Source organism: Oncorhynchus clarkii, chromosome 7 (assembly GCF_045791955.1).
Source record: "Oncorhynchus clarkii lewisi isolate Uvic-CL-2024 chromosome 7, UVic_Ocla_1.0, whole genome shotgun sequence".
NCBI lineage: Eukaryota > Metazoa > Chordata > Actinopteri > Salmoniformes > Salmonidae > Oncorhynchus > Oncorhynchus clarkii.
The window spans coordinates 70,315,623-70,333,348 of record NC_092153.1 but is presented as its reverse complement, the minus strand read 5'-3'; the positions used below and the strand labels follow the sequence as shown (position 1 = coordinate 70,333,348).

The 17,726-nt window shown below is 42.4% G+C and overlaps 1 protein-coding gene across 4 annotated transcripts; it reads left to right on the top strand.

The window, feature by feature from the left end:
- Nucleotides 1-1,753: 1,753 nt before the first annotated feature.
- Nucleotides 1,754-17,455, top strand: LOC139413787 (DDB1- and CUL4-associated factor 12-like). 4 transcript variants are annotated; one of them, XM_071161541.1, is made up of 9 exons: nt 1,754-2,216; nt 7,538-7,828; nt 8,016-8,291; nt 8,413-8,473; nt 8,597-8,790; nt 8,919-8,984; nt 11,197-11,359; nt 12,182-12,360; nt 15,131-17,455. In XM_071161541.1, the coding sequence occupies exons 1-9, from the start codon at nt 2,154-2,156 to the stop codon at nt 15,287-15,289; spliced, it is 1,452 nt and encodes a 483-aa protein (XP_071017642.1). In that variant the 5' UTR covers nt 1,754-2,153; the 3' UTR covers nt 15,290-17,455. The 4 variants fall into 4 exon arrangements, 3 of the variants coding, with proteins under 3 accessions (XP_071017642.1, XP_071017641.1, XP_071017644.1); XM_071161540.1 differs by having other exon boundaries at nt 1,766-2,216; nt 8,016-8,315; XR_011634833.1 differs by having other exon boundaries at nt 1,772-2,216; nt 11,470-12,360.
- The last annotated feature ends 271 nt before the right edge of the window (nt 17,456-17,726 follow it).

Sequence of the window (17,726 nt, the reverse complement as noted above, 5' to 3'; positions counted from 1 at the left end):
CATTGGCCAGGTCCTGCCATGTAGTTCTGGGCTGATCCCTCACCTTCCTCATGATCATTGATGCCCCACGAGGTGAGATCTTGCATGGAGCCCCAGACCGAGGGTGATTGACCGTCATCTTGAACTTCTTCCATTTTCTAATAATTGCGCCAACAGTTGTTGCCTTCTCACCAAGCTGCTTGCCTATTGTCCTGTAGCCCATCCCAGCCTTGTGCAGGTCTACAATTGTATCCCTGATGTCCTTACACAGCTCTCTGCTCTTGGCCATTGTGGAGAGGTTGGAGTCTGTTTGATTGAGTGTGTGGACAGGTGTATTTTATACAGGTAACGAGTTCAGGTGCAGTTAATACAGGTAATGAGTGGAGAACAGGAGGGCTTCTTAAAGAAAAACTAACAGGTCTGTGAGAGCCGGAATTCTTACTGGTTGGTAGGTGATCAAATACTTATGTCATGCAATAAAATGCAAATTAATTACTTAAAAATCATACAATGTGATTTTCTGGATTTTTGTTTTAGATTCTGTCTCTCACAGTTGAAGTGTACCTATGATAAAAATTACAGACCTCTACATGCTTTGTAAGTAGGGAAAACCTGCAAAATCGGCAGTGTATCAAATACTTGTTCTCCCCACTGTATTACTTTAGGCCCAACCGTTGGCACTTTGGCTTTCCCTTGTTATTGCCACAATGTTATGGTCATTACAGCCAGTGGGAACTGATATTTCTTTGGAGCAAAGCTCAGCAGGATTAGTGAAAATATGATCAATCCGAGAGACTGAAAAACAGCTTCTATCTCAAGGCCATCAGACTGTTAAACAGCCACCACTAACACTGAGTGGCTGCTGCCAACACACTGACACTGACTCAACTCCAGCCACTTTAATAATGGGAATTGATGGGAAATGATGTAAATATATCACTAGCCACTTTAAACAATGCTACCTTATATAATGTTACTTACCCTACATTATTAATCTCATATGCATACGTATATACTGTACTCTATATCATCGACTGTATCCTTATGTAATACATGTATCACTAGCCACTTTAAACTATGCCACTTTGTTTACATACTCATCTCATTTGTACATACTGTACTCGATACCATCTACTGTATCTTGCCTATGCTGCTCTGTACCATCACTCATTCATATATCCTTATGTACATATTCTTTATCCCCTTACACTGTGTACAAGACAGTCGTTTTGGAATTGTTAGCTAGATTACTTGTTATTACTGCATTGTCGGAACTAGAAGCACAAGCATTTCGCTACACTCGCATTAACATCTGCTAACCATGTGTATGTGACAAATAAAATTTGATTTGATTTGATTTATGCACGATGGCGCACGGGCACAGCTGGTTTGGGTTAGTGGAATAGTGTTAGCCCTTGGCAACGCAGATGTTCGTTGGCACAATAATTTAATAATATAGATTTCTAAATTTATGTTGCAACGCTCGCGCACGCGACGCAAGGGGTGTTGTCAGCCTGTTACAGAGTGACTTCTCTATAGTTTTTTGGGGGGATTACCTGTCCAGGAAATATTACAATATATTCTATGTGATGCACATTTATTTTGGCACGATCAATGTAATCTGTTAGTCTCATGCATTTGATGTTTGCATGAACTCTGAATTGAAAAAATATTGTGCTTTTTCAATAAATCATTGGAGCAAAGAGTTCGGAAGCATAAATATGACGCCAATGACAAATGGTTCGTGAACGCGCACGCTTTATCGTAAACGTGCACGTTCGACCTTGTTTTTGTTGATGTTTAACTTGACTGCGGCTGCGCGCGGCAGAATGTTGTTGCCGTTGGTGACGCGATTTGTAAAGAAAGAACAATTGGATAAAATATAAAAATCGATTTGTACTGTAGGGGAGTCTCATATTTTGGCTCCTCGACCGAAACACATTTTAGTAGGTTACAAGCTAATCTACGCGCGTAGCTAGAGTTTGAGTTTCGGAGGCCGGAGTGGAAGGGAAGCTAGCTCGTCAACCTCACCCTTATGTGATCGTCCTTCCACGTCGCCGGGCGCTGCTACACTCCGAGCAAGACAACAAAATAGCTTATCGCCATTATATGACCCAGTACTTAGCGTCATTATTTGGCCTCCATGTGGGTGAGGGATTTGTGTGTGTCAGATTATGGCGAGAAAAACAGTTAGCAGGAAAAGGAAGGCAGGGGAGTCCAAGGACCAACAACAACAGGTATGAGGAAACAGACTGGTGTTTCAGTCAATTGCCGTTAGCCATTCGAGCAAATCTTGGTTAGCCTAGTTGGCTAGCTAACGTTACCACTTTGCCTTGACTGGTTGAGCTAGCTAACTACTAACATATTCGTAGCGAATTTAGCTCGATAGCTAACGCCACGCAGATTAAAAAAAGCACGTCCATTTTTTTAAAGTGTAACGTTACAGTAACTAGATAACTATTAGTAACATTAACTTTAGCTTCCTAAGGAACTCAATCCGTGTTACTAGCTAGAATGCCATGGCTAACGTTAGCTAGCTCACTGGCCAGTGTGCTTAGCTTATGTTAGTTCATGTTTCTATTTTAAAAGTTGTGTCGTTTGACTGTCTTTTTTTATTACATGGACCGTTTCTCTAACTGGTTAGCTAGCTAAATTAGTTAGCTAGTTAAATTAGACGTGTGTGAGTGTTTCTGGTTAGGCCCTAGGCCTACAACCACTAATGCTTTTTCCTAAGCACGGGATGTAATATTGGATCGTAGGGGATGGATGGAAATCTATATAGAATAATCATTCTGAGAATGGAATACAATATCAGTAGCTGTGTAAAATCATAGGAATTTTAGCTAGGTTATGTCCTATTCGACTGGATAAGGGTGGTTAAGTCATATGTTGTATACCGAATATAGTTGCGTTAAACTCAATTCAGTTCTTATTTTAGACTATATCCATGTGGTTGGTTAGGCAAACATTTTTGTGAATTAAAATGTATGTAAAAAGAGTTGTTAAAGTATTGCCCCCAAATTCAGTGCCACATCCGGCATCGTGTTCCCATGTTGATGTACCACGACCACATACAAAGCCCATACTGCATTAATGTCCAAGTAATAACACTGTTAGTTCCTATGTTACAACAATGCAAGTATGAATTGACGACCAAGAAATCCAAAGGTGACATGTTAGTTGAATTCAGCAAATATATAATTGGCCTGCACGAATGACACCTGTTTTTATTTAATTTTTAAACTTCTATTTAACTAGGCAAGTCAGTTATGAACACATTCTTATTTACGATGACGGCCAAACCCAGACGACGCTGGGCCAATTGTGTGCTGCCCTATGGGACTCACACTCGCGGCCAATTGTGATGCCGCCTGGATTCGAACAAAGGACTGTAGTGACTCCTCTTGCACTGAGATGCGGTGCCTTAGACTGTACCACTCGGGAGCCAGAAGGAGCTAGCAAGTTTAATAGATAGCTACAGTAGTTGTCAAGGTAACCAAACAAACTTGCTAGTTTTGCTAACCAAACCATCTGTCCTATTGTTGAATTCGATTTTCATAATATCAGTAATGTTTTCAATTTGACTTTTGCTTTCAAAATCAGCTCAAAATAGAACATGTAAGAATGAACTATAGCTATTGAATTCTACCTTGTAAATATACAGTGTGTTTATAGGGAAATAATCTGTCCTCTAAAATACTATTCAAGACAATCAGGAACAAGTATTCAACAATGCCATGGTATAAAGACAATTATAAACTGTGTGGTTCAAGCCCTGAATGTTGAGTTGCTGAAAGCTGTGGTATATTAGACCGTATACCACGGGTATGACAAAGTGTATTTTTACTAGGGATGAACCGATATTAAAGTTTTGGTCGATATACATTTTCCTTGCCCCAAAAAAATGATACCGATAACGATATGTTAAATTTTACCGGGCTTTTAAGCATTCCATTTCAGTTAAATAGTTGACACGCACACACAATGACCCAAAAGTTATTTTGTTTGGTATTTACGTTTTTAAAACTTAAATATATTTAAGTAACCTTTTATTTAACTAGGCAAGTCAGGTAAGAACAAATTCTTGTTTACAATGACCGCGTACCCTGGGCCAAACCCGGAAGACGCTAAGCCAATTGTGCGCCGCACTATGGGACTCCCAATCACTGCGGATGTGATGCAGCCTGCAGCTATGTCCTCATTACCAGTAAAACATAATCAAAACCTATTTCTTTCACTTACTTGCTGTGCTGTTTCGTTGTTCATTTGTTTAGTCTCAACCAGGATTTCATCATGCATGTCAAGTAGTGAAGTTTCAGCTCTGTCCGTGGCCTCTTCCTCGGTACACGCTGTCACTGTGTCCGTTTCCATCTTGTCCAGCTGTGTCTTTAACATTTCACGTAAACTCTGTTTCTTGTCTGCGTCGAAGTAGCGGTCCTTGTACCTGGCATCGACCATGGTGGTGACACAATAGAGGCTCAGAGAGAATGCAACCGCATCGCTTTTTCAGTCTCTTTCGACTTAACCCGATGGTCTGTTGGCATTTTTGTTGAGCAGGCATTTCAATGCCATGACACGGTATCACGCCCGCTGCAGATGCAGTTGAGCTTATTTCTCGAGTCAGTTGTTCGAATGGAGCTCGGAGTGTTCATGTTTCAAACATGTTCTCAAATGCCATTGAAATGGCTGCAGCGGTATGAGAACCGGCACATTCTTGAGCATGCAATACGGCTTACCTCAGTACAAAATCCTCGTCGACCCACTGTGCTATCAGACTCATAATGCTTATGGGGCTGACATCGCTGTAACCCCAGTAGAGCAACATCTGAAAAATAGCGCCTACTTGGTAGGGTGTACCAGTGCTCGTCCAGTCGGCAAAAGCCAACATCTTCCACAACAGAAAACGGTTCATTTTCAAGGGCAATGAATTCCATTATCTTGGCTTTAATGGATTTCGCCTTTAAGTTGTCTCGCTGAAATTTTCTTACTCTTTCAAATGACTGCTTGACTTGTTGACTGCTCGATCCACACAGCAGACATTGTGGGCTAGGTTAGGAATGCTGTGTAGAGCTATATATATTTTTTGTGTTGTCATTACGTCATCTACCTACGTTATATACATATGCACGTCAGCTTTGACATCGGTTTTGCACATCTTCGTTGAATTAGACATCGGGCTTGATGCCGATGTTGGCATTTTTAGCTAATATCGTCCGATTCCGATATGCTTACCAATATATCGTGCATCCCTAATTTTTACTGCCCTATTTACATTGGTAACCCGTTCATAATAGCAATAAGTCACTTCGGGTGTTTGTGGTATATGGCCAATATACTATGGCTAAGAGCTGTTTCCAGGCACTCCGCATTGCGTCATGCATAAGAACAGCCCTTATGGCCATATACCACACCCCTCGGGCCTTATTGCTTAATTAACACAGGTCTCATAAACAATATCTCAAGCACAAGCCCACATGCTAGTGGGTAGCCATGTATTCATTATATTTCAAGTTTAGCCAACTAGGATCTATTTTCTAGCTTACAAGGCAGAACAGTTGAATTGTTATGAACACACCCGTCTGTCCGTTTCCAACTGTTTGAACAGCATGCTAGCCTGTCCATGTTGAAATCAAGTAGCATACCTTATTTCTCAGAACGAGAACGAGTTGACAATTCCTTATATAATTGTGCTTTGTGGTTATTTATGGTTATTTTAAAAACGCAGACTAAACAGCAAGTATAGCAGTCTTTGGCTAAAATGCTTCTATTGGTATCGCAATGCCAAGTGCGACAAACTGAGGAATTATTTCCCAGAATCAATGTTCATTGATACTCACATTTTTGTAGTCTGCTCTGCTCGCAATTCGGGTTGAGATATAAGTGTATCGTTAGAAAGGTTAACTTCTCAATAGCCAGGTTTCCATCCAATTGGTGACAGATTTTCATGCAAATATTCTAAAATCTGCATCAAATCAACATGCGCGGTTTCCGGCCAGAGATGTTTCCATTAAATAGAGTTGTTGCAGGTAAACGGCAGTGCGTGATGACATAGTGCACATAAAAATACCTTTTGCGGTTCAAATCCCATCTACTGAATAAAAAAGTTCAATGGGTTTCCATTGCATTTTCAACTCTACTGATGTTTGTCTCACGTAAAAATAAAAAAAAGCTTTATATAGCATGTGTCCCCTCTGGTATTGGCACGTGTGCTCTAGCTGAAAGCGCGCAGATGAGGTACTGTATCTGCACACTGTTGAGCCTACATGATGAGATTAAAAATAGCAAGATTGTTTATTTGTCAAAAGGCAGCCAAGCATCGATGATGATGTCACCAGAATAAGTCCCTCGATATTTATTGGAAAGGAGCATCAAGCTCATCACCTTGCACTTTCACCACCCTGTGATGATAACTTATCATCTGTTGCCTAATAAACTGCATGCTTTCCTGGCGAGTTGTAGTGGGAGGACCACACGTGATATCAACAGAAAGGTATAAAGTTCCAGTATATAGTGTATGAGGTCATAGAAGTTTTATAGTGATTTCTTTGTTTTTTGATGTAATTCATATTTGTTGGTCTGTAGTGTGTAATGAGGAGCAAGCAGACACTGCACTTGACATATGTATGACATTTCTTATTCCAGTTACTAACAAGCATGCACCCATTTAAGAAATTACTATTGATGAGCAATTAAAAAATTGTATGGTTGAGAGGGATGAGGGAAAATGAATGGCAAATAAGTCTGGCAGCACAACCGATTGGCAAACATAATTTCTCAATTTGCAGTATGTGACTAAGGTGAATAGAAATAATTAACTGTTCTATGAAACAAAGATGAATGATAGTAAAAGCTTTGGAGCACCTTAAATGAAATGTTGGGCAAAAGGGCAAACTCAGCTCTGTCATTCATTAAATCAGATGGCTCATTCATCACAAAACCCACTGATATTGCCAATTACTTTTAATATTTTTTTTTCATTGGCAAGATTAGCAAATTTAGGCATGACGTAATGCGGCTTTTGACATTATGATCAATATCTGCTGATGGAAAAACGTATGTGTTATGGCTTTACACCCCCTGCTATATTGTGGATAAATAGTTAACTGTCTAACAGTACACAGAGGGTGTTCTTTAATGGAAGCCTCCAACATAATCCAGGTAGAATCAGGAATTCCTCAGGGCAGCTGTCTAGGCCCCTTACTTTTTTCAATCTTTACTAACGAACGACATGCCACTGGCTTTGAGTAAAGTGTGTTTATGAATGTGGCTGACTCAACACTATACACATCACCTACTACAGCGAGTGTAATCTCTGCTACACCTAGCAAAGAGCTGCAGTTAGCACATGCACATAAAGTCAAACTGTCAAAGATACGTTCTCTAGCCTAAAATACAACTGTTTATTGAATTGCAGGAGCATGGCAAATGTAATGAACATTTTGTTCCATATTCACTTGGAATGGCCTTGTTCTAAATAGTCAGTGTTCTTGATTTACTTGGTGCATTTAATTTAAGCCTTGTACTAACTGTTCTCCTCTCTTTCTCTCTCCTCCGTCAGGTGGCCTGGTGCCAGTCGGCGAGCAAGCGGACGCGTGTGTCCTCCTCGTCCCGGCACGCTCAGCAGTGGTGGCGTAGTCAGTGCTCGGTGGTGTGTGCGCTCCGGGGCCGAGAGTTTCGGCCGCAGCAGCAGCATGAGTGGCGGCTCCAGCGTAGCCTGCGGGGCTTTGCTGCTGGCCGCCTCCCGGGCATCCTCAAGGAGCGGGAGTTCTCCCTTGGCCGCCTCAACAAGGTGTTTGCCTCCCAGTGGCTCAACCACCGCCAGGTGGTGTGTGGAACCAAGTGCAATACGGTGAGACATTGGCCTCTTGTTTTACTCTACTCTGCTTTCTTCTTTCAAAATGGAAAAAGTGTATAAACATTTGCTGTTAACCGGAAAACCTTGAACTGACCTATTATGAACCAAAAAAATGCGACCCCCAATGATTCCAGACCATTTAACTTTTTCTCTTACCAGATTTCTTTCTTCCTCTCCCCAGCTATTTGTGGCAGATGTTCTGACAGGGCAGATCACCCGCATCCCAATGCTGAAGGACCGACACGGCGGAGGAGGGGCCCCCGGGGGGGTTGCGGGTACAATAGGGGCCCCCTTCCTCCCTGGTAGTGGCTCAGTGTCTGGGCTGGACCAGCAAGGCTGTGGGATCCACGCCATCGAGCTTAACCCCTCCGGCACTCTGTTGGCCACCGGCGGAGACAACCCTAACAGCCTGGCCGTCTACCGGCTTCCTACCCTGGATCCCGTCTGCGTGGGGGACGTGAGTGGTTCCCCTCTCTTCTTGGTGTGTTGGTACTGAGCTACACAAAGTGGGACAGCACTGGTGGCTGAGACAGCCTAAGCAAGCCTGATCATACATTGAAACAAGTTCTGTTTTTCAGGATGGCCATAAAGATTGGATCTTCTCCATTGCGTGGATCAGCGACAGAATGGCTGTGTCAGGTGACACACTGCTAAGCCATAGGAAGACCTTCACACCATTGTTCATCTGCGATAGTTTTTTATGTGTGTAATATTGTCTCTGTATAAAATCAACTAACCAATCAATGTGCTGCTGTTCTTCAGGGTCCCGGGATGGTTCAATGGGGCTGTGGGAGGTGTCTGAGGTGGTTCTGAGCCACTCCATGAGACAGCAGGACGAAGAGGGGGTCCCCTGCTACTCCCACATCTCCCACCGTGCCCTGGAGGACATCCCCAAGGAATACACCAACCCCTACAACTGCAAAGTGCGCGCCCTGGCCTTCAACAACAACCACAAGGTCAGACATACCTCCCTCCTAGACCTCTGAGACAAACCACAGCCTGTGTTCTCTAGTAAAAATCTGTGTTGTACTATAGCCCTGTACTTACGGGGACCTACACACTATCTTGTTTTGCCTTCTCTCAGGAGCTTGGTGCAGTGTCCCTGGATGGCTATTTCCACCTTTGGAAGGCAGAGCAAAACTTGAGCAAGGTCTGTTTGAGTATATCTGTTTCCGCTCTGCATAGCAATGCTTGTTTGGTTCAGTGACTGTGTACTTGTTTGGGGACATTGGAGATTATGAAGACTTGGCTGGTGTCGTCATGAGTCAATATTAAACAGTACTGCATTTTTGTTGAATGTCCTCGCATACCAAACATTTCTGGTCAAGATGATTGTGCAAATAAGACATTTCTGTTTTTCTATTTGAATTTCTAAAAGGATGTTTTCATTTTGTCATTATAGAGTATTGTGTGCAGATTGGTGACGATTTTTATTTATTTAATCCATTTTAGAATAAGGCTGTAACAAAATGTAGGTTATGCATGCCCAAAGCAAAGGAATATGCCATTTGGCAGGGCCTGCTGTGGGCTGCCCGGTCAGCTCTTTACTGCGTGTTACAGACTATTTGAAATCGACGATGGCTGTCAATCATCTTCGATATCTGATACCATTGTAACATCGCCAAACCCTAGCGTACATAGTTGTTCAGTCCCTTTGTTATGCAACACGAATTTGAGCTCCGGTACATCCTATTTCCATTGATCATCCTTGAAATGTTTGTACAACTTGATTGGAGTACACCTGTGGTAAATTCAATTGATTGGACATGATTTGGAAAGAAACACACCTGTGTGTCAGTGGAGGCACAGATCTGGGGAAAGATACCAGAACACAGTGGCCTCCATTCTTAAATGGAAGAAGTTCGGAACCACCAAGACATCCTAGAGTTGTCTGAAAGGCCAAACTGAGCAATCGGGGGAGAAGAGCCTTGGTCGGGGAGGTGACCAAGAACCCGATGGTTACTCTGACAGGGCTCCAGAGTTCTTCTGTGTAGATGGGAGAACCTTCCAGAAGGACAACCATCTCTGCAGCACTCCAACAATCAGACCTTTATGGTAGTGGCCAGATGGAAGCCTCAGTAAAAAGGCACATGACAGCCTGCTTGGTGTTTGCTAAAAGGCATCTAAAGGCCATGTGTGGTCTGATGAAACCAAGATTGAACTCTTTGGCCTGAATGCCAAGCATCATGTCTGGAGGAACCTAGGCACCATCCCTGCAGTGATGGTGTCGAAAAAAAACATTTTTGATCAATATTAGAATAAGTCTGTAACGTAACAAAATGTGGGAAAAGTCCAGGGGTCTGAATACTTTCCGAATGCACTGTATTTAAAAAAAATGTTAACCATTTACAGAATGCAACTTAACAATGTAGACAGAGATAAGATGTTCACCAAAGCAGCGCAGAATGTCCAGTCAAATGTTTTTATCTTTCTCTCAATGTCAGTTGATCTGAAACCTATTTTAGTTTTTATAGAGGACACTCTGGTGTCTTAATTATTTTAAAATCCACATTTGGTATTTTCTCTCCATTTGATATGAATATGACTTAATTTTTTATGCATGCTGTCTTTCTCCCGCCGTGCTATTTCATTATTAAACAATTAATTTATCTAGCTGAGTTCTAGGCTCTCTCAAAGTTTGAAGTTGTTTTTGAATAACCTAAAAACATGATAGGCCTAAGGGAATAATTAGAGGTAGAGCAAACAATAGCGAGATAGAAAAATCTAACTAGTAGTTTGAACAAACCTTAGTTGGGCAAGGCTTAGTCTATTATAAAATAAAGGATGCATGCATCCCTCCTTGCCGTTGCCAACCAAACGGCCAAAAGCCAAATCCTACTGATAGCCTATCAAAACCATTAAGACAAGTTAGTTATTTAGAGTATTTCCCAAATAGGCTCCAAATGTCCAAGCATTGCAGCTTTCAAATGGGAACAATTAGAAAATTGCCTATAGACTGACTTTACATCACAGCTCTATTTTGAATGGAAAATATGAGAGGGAACAATAAGTGAAATTTAGCAAACAATATCAAGATGGAACATTTTTATGAGAAGTCAAAAGAACTTACAGCTGAACAAAGCTTATGAAAGCAGCAACATGTAGAGTAGGCCTATTTACATAGGCTATTATTAAAAATGTGGCCTACAACACACTGACTATACCAAAGATTAGGAACACTTTCCTAATATTAAGTTGCACATATTGAGTTTCCCGGTTGCTGTCGGCTGGAACTAGCTAGCGCTGCGATTCAGTGCCTTAGACCGCTGCACCACTCGGGAGGCCCCGGTGTGTGCAAACTTTTGACTGGTACTGTACATGTCTATCCCTGTCTAACAAGCCTGTGTATCTGTTGTTCATAGCTGCTGTCCACAAAGCTGCCTCACTGCAAGGAGAATGTATGTCTGGCGTACGGTCAGGACTGGTCGGTGTATGCGGTGGGATCTCAGGCCCATGTGTCCTTCCTAGACCCCCGGCAGCCCACTCACAACATCAAATCAGTCAGCTCCCGGGAGAGGGGAAGTGGTAAGGAATTGACACCACACTACAATGTTTGACACACACAGGGTATATAGAACACTATAGCATACATTCTGTAAACTTTCTGTAACTTTCATTTCATTCCATTTTTCCAGAGGCAACACGAGGTACTACAAACACATTCCACCAAGAAGCAAAACAAAATCCAAACATTCGCCAAGACCCGCTCTGCACTTATGCTGCCTTCAAGTGGTGTCGGAATTATCGGAAATAGGAGTTACCAACTCTGAAATTTCACTTGAATGGCCCTCCATGTCGGGATTACGAGTTGGAAAGGCGGGAGAAAATAATGAAACCCGAATTTACGAGTTGTGCCGTTTCATCACTGTCCTTTTCAACCAAAAGATGATTAAACAAATCCATTTACATTATTTGTACATTATTTTAATGTGAATAATGTAGTTAGTTTGGCTATATTGTCAACGTTAGCCAGCTAGCTAAAATATTATTAGGAACGTTAGCTAGCTAGATTTATTATTAGCAACATTAGCCAGCTAGCTAAATTATTATTATTAGCAACGTTAGTCAGCTTGCTAAATTATTATTATTGTTAGCAACGTTAGCTAACTAGCTAAAATATAATTGGTTGAAGAGTTGTTCCGAATTCAAAAGCTCTTGGACACACTGATGTCGTATTTACGACTTCACCAACTGGGAAATGCGAGTTTCCGAGTAGCATTTGAACGCAGCATTACAATGAAGTGCAGAGGCAGTACTTTTGAAATAAATTTATTACAGCTTTTTTAAAGACGTTTATAAAGCTATTAAAGGCAAGGTATTAACTTGTTTGTGTGTGCTCGTTCACAGGCATCCGCTCGGTGAGTTTCTATGAACACATAGTGACTGTGGGCACAGGCCAGGGCTCCCTGCTGTTCTATGACATCAGAGCCCAGAGGTTCCTGGAGGACCCTTCCAGCCTGGCCGGCGGGTTCCGGCAGCGCCCAGGAGAGGGCATCCTCAAACTCACCACAGGGAAGGGCTGGCTGGTACGATTATTTTATTTATTATTCCCCTTTTGTATACCCATCTCAGGAACTTTTAACTTGAAGTGTCCTGCTATTACTATTTACGCTACATGGCCAAAATATGTGGACACCTGCTCTTCTCATTCCAAAATCATGGGCGTTCATATGAAGTTGGTTCCCCCTTTGCTGCTAATACAGCCTCCACTCTTCTGGGAACATACTGGGTATACATACTGGACCTTTTGAGACCCTGAAGCGACATTTGTCTGGATTTAGTTTGAGATTAAGAGCTTTTATCCTGTCTATGATCTGGCGGAGGGGCTCGTCGTGTTCCTGACCAGGATGTCGACCATAATGATTTTGACAGGGTTGTTCTGCGAAGAGCTGCTCCATGCACCTCCTGAAACACTTCACTTCCTGTAGAGATTCCACAGGGCATGCGTAGGAAGTGATATCTGCCCCCTGGGGTCAAGAAGTTGGTGAGCTTTGACGCTTCATCAAGTGTGCTCTGCCAGAACCAAAACTTGGCATCCAACATGAAGGCATGTCTGAGATCCCCTGCTCCACTGTTTTCATGGGATGATGTGGCCTGAGGAGTGCTTTGTTGAGATGGACTGGATCAATGCATATTCTCACTCTTCTATCCTTTTTTCTTTACAGCCACCATGGCTGAGACCAATTCCATGGCCTCTTCTCTCATGATGAGATCTTGTCCTTCCATTCGGTTTATCTCCTTGATCACTTTTTCCTTCAAATCAAATGTACATATTTTTACCAGATGTTATTGCGTGTGTAGCAAAATGCTTGTGTTCCTAGCTCCAACAGTGCAGTAGTATCTTCATGGCGAGTGGCATGCTTCTGGGAGCCCACACTGTGGGGTAAACAGTCATCCAGCCGCATGTAGTAAAAGGCTGGTAGCTTACCCACTGTGCTACAGTCAAACAGGTATTCAGTCTGCTCAGGGGCTTCATGCTGGACTGCATGCACTTCAGGTTGGAGATGAACTAAGCCCAGTCTGATACTGTCAGGGGGCGATGAGTGGTTTGACTTCACAATACACCACATGGAATTGTAATTTTTGAAGACCAGAGTGGCAGTAAACGTCATAATCACCTGTCCTCCATAAGCCACTTGATTCACTGTGTTTGAGTGGTCAACAGGAGTGCTTGGGTCAACGTGTTGTAGCCCCAGTGTAAATTTTTTGTTTAACGTTCTCACTGCTATTGATGGCTGAGAGATCTGTGAATATCTCTCCCCTCTCTGATGTTATATCCACATTTTCACAGTTTAGTAGATCTGCTGGTTCAGGTGTCTCCTGTGTCCCCAGTTCATTAACCCTGTGTGAATACCTGCCTCTGCATGGATTGGGAGGAGCAGCCTGTGCTGGTCTGTTTGTAGTACACTACATGAACAAACGTATGTGGACGCCTGCTCTTCACAAATCTCATTCCAAAATCATGGGTATTAATATGGAGTTGGTCTATAACAGCCTCCACAATTCTGGGAAGGCTTTCCACTAGATGTTGAAACATTGCTGCAGGGACTTGCATCCATTCAGCCACAAACGCATTCGTGAGGTCGGGAACTGATGTTGGGTGATTAGGCATGGCTCGCAGTCGGCGTTCCAATTCATCCCAAAGGTGTTCAATGAGGTTGAGGTCAGGGCTCTGTGCAGGCCAGTCAAGTTCTTTCACATTGATCTCCACTAGCCATTTCTGTATGAACATTGTCATGCTGAAACGAAAGGGCTTTCCCCAAACTGTTGCCACAAAGTTGGAAGCACAGAATCGTCTAGAATGTCATTGGATGTTGTAGTGTTCCTTCTCTGGAACTAATGGGGCCTAGCCTGAACCATGAAAAACAGCCCCAGGACATTATTCCTTCTCCACCAAACTTTACAGTTGGCACTGCATTCGGTAGTGAGTGTTGCAACCGAGGACAGGCGATTTTTACACATGCTACGCGCTTCAGCACTTGACAGTCCCATTCTGTGAGCTTGTGTGGCCTACCACTTCGCGGCTGAGCCGTTGTTACTCCTAGAAGTTTTCACTTCACAATAACAGCCCTTACAGTTAACCGGGGCACCTCTAGCAGGGCAGAAATTTGACGGACTGACTTTTTGGAAAGGTGGCGCCCTGTAACGGTGCCACGTTGAAAGTCACTGAGCTCTTCTGTAAGGCCATTCTACTGATAATGTTTGTCTATGGAGATTGCATGACTGTGTGCTCGATTTTATACACCTGTCAGCAACTGGTGCGGCTGAAATAGTTGAATCCACTAATTTGTAGGGATGTTCACACACTTTTGTATATAAAGTGCATCTCCTTAATGCTGTTGTAAGAATGGCATGAAATACTGGTTACTCCAGCATTTCTAGATTGTGACTATTGACAGTACTGTCATGACACGGAACATATTTATGAACAGCTGACTTTAGGGTACACTAAAAGAAACTGTGATTCAGTGACTCCTGACCTCATGTGTTTGTAGTCTATCTTGGACCTGCCTTGACAAGATGTTAGCACAAGACAACAAGAACCATTTCCCCCTCAGTGTTCTTTCACCCTTGTTTTCAGCAGCAGTGTTAGGTCTCAAAAAGAATCTTTAAAAAAAAAATATTGCTCCATTATAATTTTTCTACATGCTTTATATCTGGTTAAAGTTTACACTGGAAAACTTTTTACCATCCTGGAAATATATCCCCCCCAGTGAGGCCACAATTTAAATTCATATAGGGGAAACATTGATGTCATCCCCTCCCCTCACACCTGTTTCTCTCGTTCTCCCTCAGAATCATGACGAGACGTGGAGGAGCTACTTCTCGGACATCAACTCGTTTCCCAACGCCGTGTACACACACTGCTACGACGACTCCGGCACCAAGCTGTTTGTGGCCGGCGGACCGCTGTGCTCAGGCCTTCACGGCAACTACGCAGCCCTCTGGAGCTAGCCTTCCCTTCTCCTCTATTCTCCTCCGCTATTCTCTCCTTACCCCACTACCCAGCACCCTCTCTCCTCTTCCTCCTTTTAGCGTTTCACTCACTGGTGTCCCTCCTTAGTGGACTCAGGAGCATGATCTTGGACCCCCTCTTTTCTTATCACGGCTTCCATATTGCCAATGTGTATCTCGTCAACACCTCCTTGTTGCATCCCTCCATCCTCCCTTGCACTTTGCCCTGTTTATATTCAGTTCTTTCATCTCTGCTCCCTGTTTTTTTATATAGATGATTAACCAGTTATGTTGTAATGAGCTGAGAGGTCCGCTTTTGAAAAACTCAAATGAAAGTTTAACGTTTTATTACAATTTTTTTGTCTGTTTTTGGGAGTATGTCATACTGGCATAGACCGTTTCCTTGTGCGAACATTGGAGACACACTCCTTACTGTTCCCCTTCTCTCTCCGAAACTGATGGCAATATAAAATATTGAGGATGGGGGGAACATAAGAGACAAAGTTCTGAAGGAAGGAACAGGAGTATAGTTAAACTTTTCTAAGAAACTGAAAAAGGACATGGTCATTGGTTGGTAGCGTACCACCCTGTGCCATGGCAACCAATAAGAGCCGTAGCGATGGAAAAACTACCCAAACAGACGCAAGGTGAGAAGAAGCAGAGGATGAGTACAACAATCAGACAGCGGCAGCCACTTGTTTTTTTTGTTTTTCCCTGACTGATGATGTAAAGGAGTGATGACTGTAGATACTAAATGCCATAGGTATTCTGCAATGAATAATAATCCTGAAGAATCCTTATTTTATTTTGATTCTGACTGTGTGATTTGACATAAACGTACACTTGTTGATATTACTACTATCTTTATTATAATTTATTATCCCCCTTTCACTATCACCCTTAGTTATGGTTTACGGCCGGGGCATTCAACGTCAGGGCCGTGCGGAACGCAGTGTCTGCTGGTTCTCTTTCTTCCCAGTTACTGGTCCATTCATGTCAGTGGTTGTGTATATCACAAAGCATAATCATTAAGTCAGCTAGCTAACTTGGATAAACATTCATACATGGCTGTTGATGTTGTGGATTATCCCTTACTTAGACCCTTTCAAATTCAACACCCTCTTGCTTTTTGAACTAGGAAATATGGAGTTGTTTGAGGACATTTTTGAAACATTATCTTGCTAACTCTTTGATCCTGCTTTGTGACAACCCAGTGGTTTCCATGTTCTAAACCAGCTGCTGATATAAAAACGAGGATGAAAACCTGCAGACAGTGCTGACCTTAAGCGCCTGAATCCCAAATCAGACCCTTGCCCTTTCCTCCTAGGCACTTGTGTAGATTTGAGAGAATTTAATAGGTGTTAGCAATATGGTGACCACTCCATCAATGCCCTCTGATAGCCAGATGGCATTGTTGCCATTTTGCCAAGACTTTACCAATATTAACAGATCTGAGGTGTATTCACTAGAAGCAAGCAGAATGAAGCAGGGAGAGACTTACCTGAATTGGTCCAATAGAAACTCTTGTTTTCATTGGAAAGGATTTTTGTTTGGAGTAAACGGTTTCCATTGCAAAATGGTTTGCTAAGGTCATGGTCTGAATGAATACATCCCTGGACAAGCGCATAGGATGTAGGGGGAAGGGGTTGGAGTTGAATACATCTGGAGGCACCATCGTTTTTGTCACTTCTTTTTTTCTGTCAAGGGATGAGTGTAGCTGCTCTTTTCCTTGTGTGCAAAGGCAGGGTATATTTGAGTGACTTTGTTGCCTTTCTATAGTCTTTCTGTGAAAGACTTGTAGGCTGACATAGTTTTGCTTTTTGGAACTTTGAGAGTTTTCATGATAATGCGAGAACAAAAAGAGACCCAATTACGACCATAAGTTGAACAAATAACCACTTTTAAAGTGTATTTTATAAATGTGTGTGTGAAATGCATAGGGACAAATGCATACCTTTTTATGTATATGTTCCAGGGAGTGTGTGAACTGACCCCTGTCTTTACTTTGGTGGTGACCTATTTTATACCTTTACACACCTCATGAATGTTTTTAGAAATTACTGAACCTGGGGATATTGTATGATGTCAACAACAGCCGAAACCAACCTATAAATCTTTAAAATGAAAATAATGATAAATTAAAAATGTAATATTTCTCTTATTTCATATTGCTGTTTGTGTGTGGTTTATTTCATTATATTTGTGCTGGACTTACTCGGATTGCTCATTGGGTGATATTGTAGCCCTACAGTACTTACAAAGTTCAATTCATTGTACGGACAGGGTTTCTGTGTTACTGACAAATTACTGATACATTATTCATAGACATCATAGGTGACCCTGGCTATACTCTAAAACTTTTACTTATATCAACGACCCTTTATGGCTTGCTGTGAATATCAATGACCCCCAAGAGGACGACGCGCGCATGCGCACT

Bases quoted from the DNA above. Each gene is read 5' to 3' on its own strand.
- LOC139413787 (XM_071161540.1), top strand. From the start codon at position 2,154: ATGGCGAGAAAAACAGTTAGCAGGAAAAGGAAGGCAGGGGAGTCCAAG. The intron at 8,474-8,596 runs GTGACACACTGC...GCTGTTCTTCAG, and splicing joins CGACAGAATGGCTGTGTCAG to GGTCCCGGGATGGTTCAATG. The intron at 8,985-11,196 runs GTCTGTTTGAGT...TGTTGTTCATAG, and splicing joins CAGAGCAAAACTTGAGCAAG to CTGCTGTCCACAAAGCTGCC.